Source organism: Bison bison, unplaced genomic scaffold, assembly GCF_000754665.1.
Source record: "Bison bison bison isolate TAMUID 2011002044 unplaced genomic scaffold, Bison_UMD1.0 scf7180017864180, whole genome shotgun sequence".
In the NCBI taxonomy this organism is placed as follows: Eukaryota; Metazoa; Chordata; class Mammalia; order Artiodactyla; family Bovidae; genus Bison; species Bison bison.
In genome coordinates this window covers 33,579-40,136 of record NW_011494752.1, presented here as the reverse complement: position 1 = coordinate 40,136, position 6,558 = coordinate 33,579, and the positions used below count along the sequence as shown (strand labels likewise).

Sequence of the window (6,558 nt, the reverse complement as noted above, 5' to 3'; positions counted from 1 at the left end):
GGTCAGGAAGCAACAGTTAGAACTGGACATGGAACAACAGACTGGTTCCAAATAGGAAAAGGAGTACGTCAAGGCTGTATATTGTCACCCTGCTTATTTAACTTATATGCAGAGTACATCATGAGAAATGCTGGGCTGGAAGAAGCACAAGCTGGAATCAAGATTTCCAGGAGAAATATCAATAATCTCAGATATGCAGATGACACCACCCTTATGGCAGAAAGTGAAGAGGAACGAGAAAGCCTCTTGATGAAAGTCAAAGAGGAGAGTGAAAAAGTTGGCTTAAAGTTCAACATTCAGAAAGCGAAGATCATGGCATCTGGCCCCATCAGTTCATGGGAAATAGATGGGGAAACAGTGGAAACAGTCAGACTTTATTTTTTGGTGCTCCAAAACCACTGCAGATGGTGATCGTAGCCATGAAATTAAGATGCTTACTCCTTGGAAGGAAAGTTATGACCAGCCTAGATAGCATATTCCAAAGCAGAGACATTACTTTGCCAACAAAGGTCCATCTAGTCAAGGCTATGGTTTTTCCAGTAGTCATGTATGGATGTGAGAGTTGGACTGTGAAGAAAGCTGAGCACCAAAGAATTGATGCTTTTGAACTGTGGTGTTGGAGAAGACGCTTGAGAGTCCCTTGGACTGCAAGGAGATCCAACTAGTCCATTCTAAAGGAGATCAGCCCTGGGTGTTCTTTGGAAGGAATGATGCTGAAACTCCAGTAGTTTGGCCACCTTATGCAAAGAGTTGACTCATTGGAAAAGACTCTGATGCTGGGAGGGATTAGGGGTAGGAGGAAAAGGGGACGACAGAGGATGAGATGGCTGGATGGCATCACCAACTCGATGGACATGAGTTTGAGTGAACTCTGGGAGTTGGTGATGGACAGGGAGGCCTGGCATGCTGCGATTCATGGGGTTGCAAAGAGTCGGGCACGACTGAGCGACTGAACTGAATTGAGTCCCCCTCTTCCTAAGGTCAGGTGTCCTGTGCCTGAGACTGCAGTCCCGCTTTCCTCTGAGTTCTTTGTCTCCGTCCCTGCCTCTCATCATCAACAGCAGAGTGCCCGCTGTGGACCAGACTGATGCTGGACTTGGGGGAGGGGGTCCCTGTCTGCCACTTCTTCCTATCACTGCCCTAGGTCTGCTCTGGTGTGATACAACCCCTCCTCCCCCAGCTGAATCTCAGTAAGCATCCTCCAGGGGGCTGGGCTGATGGAGAGTCATGAACCCGATGAGCTCCCGACAGACCGAACATTGCTAAATAAGGGCCAGTAGTGGAGCTGTAGACTTGAGGGGCGCAAAGCCAAGTTCTCCCGTAGGCTTTGCCTGGAGAAGCAGGGACTTACCTTCCACTTTCTTCCCACACTCCCTCCATCCTCTTCCTGCCCCTCCTTCTCATCCCAGTCTCACAGAGCCTGACCAGTCTCTTCGATTCTTTCCAGGAAGAAATCATTTTATTCCTGGCTCAGCTCCTCTGCCAGAGTGGATCAGGAGGGACTGGCTTTTGAAGTGGAGGTGTTGCTGGGTGGTAAGAAGGTCGGGTCGCTTATCTGATTTTTTGCTGATGGCCAGTGAGATCTTGGGGTCTATTTCTGAATCACCATTGCTGGATGTAATTCGTTGACTGAGAAGGAGAGACAGGAGGCAAAACAGGTCAGCAGTTCCCAGGCCCACTGCTTTTGCTTACTGTATTAAGTAAGCCCTTTGAAGCCAAAGGGCTTCCCTGGTGCCTCAGACAGTAAAGCGTCTGCCTGCAATGCGGGATACCCAGGTTTGATTCCTGGGTCGGGAAGATCCCCTGGAGAAGGAAATGGCAATCCACTCCAGCACTCTTGCCTGGAAAATCCCATGGACGGAGGAGCCTGATAGGCTACAGTCCATGGGGTTGCAAAAAGTCGGACATGACTGAGCGATAATTAATTAATTACTTCGAAGCCAAAGGAATCCAACTGAAATATAGTGAGTGGCCCAGTCCTCATCTTAAAGGACTAGGATCGGGTTCTCCCATCCTTGGCACCTGTGTCAGGAAAAAAAAACGTTTCCAAAGCTCATCCTGTTTTATGTAATTCCCAAGACACTCAAGAGTCTTCCTGGGTTTGATGGTCTACAATTAGTCAGACACTAAGCTAAGTGCTTCAAATGCCTTCCCTTTTAATCCAGTCCTCATGACACCTCTACTGTGGAACTGGTATCATTCTCCTTTAATGGATGGGCAGCTGAGGCTCAGAGAGTGAGTCATGCTACCAGAGAGTGGTGATCCTAACTGAGACCATACCTCTTACTTCAGGTCTTACCTCCCTCCTGCCTAGCTGGCTCTACCCTAATCAGCCCCTAGATTTTGCTTCTTTGTACCTGTCCAGCCTTCCCAACTAGACTGTCAGCTCCTTCACTTAGTGCTGAGCAATGGGGCCTACCAAGACATTCTTATGGGCCAAGGAATGGAGGAATGGGCCATCCAGAAATGACTGAACAGCTTCAATCCCCTCTCCCAACTCCTGCCAAGGAAGCCTTTCTAGACTCCCCCACACTTACACTCAACCACACTCAGACACACAGCCAGAAGCTATCTGGCTTTCACACTCTGAATCTGTCTCACCGTGAATCGTGAGTACTTGGTTTGCATATCTGGGCTAGATTTCTTGCCACCTGATGAGGAAACAAAGCACAATTACTCATCTGGCAGTTCTGAGAATGGAACATGGCACAGCTGGATTCTTTACCAGGCAGGCCATGGCCCCTATTTAAGGCAAGGCACAGACCCAGCCCACACTGAAAATTCTCTACCAGGAAGTCAGCCTGTGCTTCCCTGTTCCAGACCCCACAGGGGTCAGGATATTGTTGCTAAGCCTACAACTCATCTCCCACCCTCTGTTGGCTCCCTCCCCCATCTGTCCCCCTCACCCTAGAGGAGGGACTGACAACTTCTGAGCCACCCTCTGTGGAAGTTGGCAGGTTTCTCTGCCACCCTAGCTTGGCACAAAGCCACTCAGAGAGAGTGACTCCCAAGTAAAGGAGATTCCCCCAAATATGGAATCTGGGCCCTAACCAGGGACTCCCTCCTCACTACCTCCCACTGCCGGGCATCTTACTTACCAGGACCATGAGGGTTGGTCACCTCTCTTTGGTATGTGTCCTTGTGGGGACCTGGCCTCTGGGAATCCTGGAGGATGTACTTGGAGGTGCACTGAGTAAGACATTCTTGGGCATTTGGCTGCTTTAGCTGAGGCGGCTGTGGTGGCTGCTGGGGCACCTGCGGCGGCTGTGGCATAGGTGGCAACTGTGATTGCGCCAGGGGTGGCTGCGACTCCTGCCGGGACTCATGAGGTGGCTGGGTTTTCTCCTCACATTGCCGTTCCTCTTCTTGGCGTTTCTTCAGTTCCTGGCAAGAAGCCCCCACAAGTGGAATCCTCCTCCCACCCCATCCAGTCACCACCTTGCCAGAGACACTGCAGGAAGCAAGACAAGGGAATCCGAGGCGGAGGTGGCTGCAGGGTCTCTGCTCCCTGGAGTTGAAGCCTGAGCCTGGAGCCTGAGCCATCTCACCTCACCCATCCACACCCTAAACTGTTTCTATAGCAACAGTGCCCCCTGGCACAGCCCCTGCCCAGTATACACAGCCTCTGACCGCCTACTTCCTAGCTTGAGAGCTGTGTGCACTGAAGGCCGTTTGCAGTGCCAGAGAGTAAAGAATAATCTCTTACAAATGCCTCAAACAGCACTGTCCAGTAGAAATATAATGGGTACCATATTCGGAGATGAACGCTTTCACTTTCATATATAATTTAAAATTTTCTATTAGCCACATAACAAAGGAAGAAGAAATAGGTAAAACTAAGTATAATGATGTATTTTATTCAACCCAATACATCCAAAACATAAACTCAATATGATAATATTGATAATTTATAGTGTTTGTTTTTGTACTAAGTCTTCAAAACACAGAGGGCATTTTATACTCAACAGCACATCTGAATTTAGACATTACATTTTTCAAAAAAATGTTTGGTTGCAGGGCTTCCCTGGTGGCTCAATGGTAAAAAATCCGCCTGCCAATTCAGGTGACACCGGTTCAATCCCTGACCCAGGAAGATCCCACATGCCGAGGAGCACTTAAGCCCGTATAGCACAACTATTGAGCCTGTGCTCTAGAGCCCATGTGCCACAGCTACTGAAGCCTGCGCTCTGCAGCAAGAGAAGCCACTGCAATGGGAGGCCTGTGCACCAAAACTGGAGAGTAGTCCCTGCTCTCCACAACTAGAGAAAAGCTGCAGCAGCAAGGAAGACCCAGCACAACCGTAAATAAATACATTAATAATAATAAGAATGTTTGATTAAGGGATTTCTCTAGCAGTCCAGTGGTTAAGAATCCACCTGCCACTGTGGGGGCATGGGTTCGATCCCTGGTCCAGAAAGACTCCACATGCCATGGGGCAACTAGGCCCGTGCACAACTTCTGAACCTGCACTCTAGAGCCCACCAGCCATGCTGAAGCCCATGCCCCTAGAGCCTGTGCTCCGCACAAGAGAAGCCACCACAATGGGAAGCCCTCGCACTAGAAAAAGCCTGCATGCAGCAACGAAGACCCATCACAGCCAAAAGTAAAGTAAAACAAATTCGTTTTAGAAAGGCAAGTTTGACAAAGTTAACTTGATATTTCAAGTTCATATACTTTACAATCAAGAAAGTAGATTTACTTACCCAAATTGTTCCAAACATACTTAAAATTTTGCCAGTATGTAAAGTGGATATTTGTTTTTAAATTTATATTTAAATAAATGTATGTAAAATTTAAAATTCAGCCCCTTAGTCTCCTAACCACATCTCAAGGGCTATAGCACACAGGCTGGTAGCCACCCTATCAGACAGTGCAGCTTTAAAACCTCCTGTGCCTGACCCCTCAGTCCCACATGAGGCCTCAGCCTAGTATAACTGCAAAGCTGAGTCACCCTAATGCTCACACACACATCCATGACATCAAAGGAATTTGCTTTCCTCCAGCTCCAAGCAAAAAACATTCACCGGATAATAGCTTCCTGGGGATCTGTCTTCCCTCCCCATCTCCTCCCTATCCCTGGAAGGACCCTGGTGAACCTGGCCCCTCTCATGCACCTGCTCTTGCTGCTGCTGCTGGGCCATCAGCCACCTCTTCCGGTCCAAAGCCATCTGCCGCCGACGGGCCTCCCAGTGGTAAGCACTGCCCATGACAGTGAGGGTGACAGAAGGGAGAGGCGACAAAAGGCAGAGGGGTGGGGGCAGGCAGAGCCCAGGAGGCTGCCACTGCCCCCGCCGCTTCTGTCTCCTCTCACCTCAACCCTGTGGCCTGTAACCAGAACCACCTCACAATGTGACCACTACCAGGGCAACTGGGCAGGCCCCCCTCCCCTGCCATGGGAAGGAGGGAGGTGTTCCTCCCAAGCCTCCCAGAGAACATCTTTAAAGCACCTTTCTCTCCGGGGCCCTGAGCAGGTAGAAGACACCTTTCCACCTTAGCTTTGAGTTTCAATGGACCCCAGGGACAATTCCCAAGTGGTCTGACTTTTCTCTCTGGTTTTCTCCTACCCACACCAGGATTTCAGCATCTTCATCTGGCCCTCTGCTGACCTCTCCCTCTCCTCCTCCCTTAGTCCTCCATCTCCTCCCCCTGTTCTGAGTCAAGAAAATGCAAGGACTTCCATGGTGGTCCAATGATTAAGAATCCACCTGTCAATGAAGAGGACATGGGTTCGATCCCTTGTCCAGAAAGATTCCACATGCCATGGGGCAACTAATCCTGTGTGCCACAATTACTGAAACCCATGAGCCTAGAGCCTGTGCTCCATAACAAGAGAAGCAGCCTCAATAAGAAGCCCGTGCACCACAACTAAAGAGTAGCCTCAGCTCTCAGCAACCAGAGAAAGCCCAAGTGCAGCAAGAGGACCCAGCACAGCCATAAAAAAATTTTTAATTAAAAAAAAAATCCAACTAACTTTCACTGGGGTCTGAGCTCTGTGAATACAACAAGGTGGCTTATTAGAAATTACCCTAGTCCTGGGGATTTAATATGCTGGGCTCAAGTCAACCCTCTATCTCTTCTTCTGAACTTGAGCCCAGTCTTACCTCTCTGAGACTCCATTTCCTCACCCGGAAAACCAGAAAGTTAATACTTGTTACTGTCCTCACAGGGTTCAGTTCGATTCAGTTCAGTCGCTCAGTCATGTCTGACTCTTTGCGACCCCATGAACCACAGCATGCCAGGCCTCCCTGACCATCACCAACTTCCAGAGTCCACCCAAACCCATGTCCATTGAGTCGGTGATGCCATCCAACCATCTCATCCTCTGTCGTCCCCTTATCCTCCTGCCCTCAATCTTTCCCAGCATCAGGGTCTTTTCCAGTGAGTCAGTTCTTTGCATCAGGTGGCCAAAGTACTGGAGTTTCAGCTTCAACATCAGTCCTTCCAATGAACCCCCAGGACTGATCTGCTTTAGGATGGACTGGTTGGATCTCCTTGCAGTCCAAGGGACTCTCAAGGGTCTTCTCTAACACCACAGTTCAAAAGCATCAATTCTTCAGC

The 6,558-nt window shown here is 49.3% G+C and overlaps 1 protein-coding gene across 1 annotated transcript; it reads right to left on the bottom strand.

The window, feature by feature from the left end:
* Positions 1 to 1,440: 1,440 nt before the first annotated feature.
* Positions 1,441 to 5,320, bottom strand: LOC104990401 (putative uncharacterized protein DDB_G0294196). The gene is made up of 4 exons (XM_010842462.1): positions 5,115 to 5,320; positions 3,099 to 3,384; positions 2,602 to 2,651; positions 1,441 to 1,629 (listed from the first exon to the last, which is right to left on the bottom strand). The coding sequence occupies exons 1-4, from the start codon at positions 5,205 to 5,207 to the stop codon at positions 1,603 to 1,605; spliced, it is 456 nt and encodes a 151-aa protein (XP_010840764.1). The 5' UTR covers positions 5,208 to 5,320; the 3' UTR covers positions 1,441 to 1,602.
* Between the last annotated feature and the right edge of the window lie 1,238 nt (positions 5,321 to 6,558).

Bases quoted from the DNA above. Each gene is read 5' to 3' on its own strand.
- LOC104990401 (XM_010842462.1), bottom strand. From the start codon at position 5,207: ATGGGCAGTGCTTACCACTGGGAGGCCCGTCGGCGGCAGATGGCTTTG. The intron at 3,385-5,114 runs GTGCATGAGAGG...GCTTCTTGCCAG, and splicing joins AGCAGCAGCAGCAAGAGCAG to GAACTGAAGAAACGCCAAGA. The intron at 1,630-2,601 runs GTGAGACAGATT...TCTCCTTCTCAG, and splicing joins CCAAGTACTCACGATTCACG to TCAACGAATTACATCCAGCA.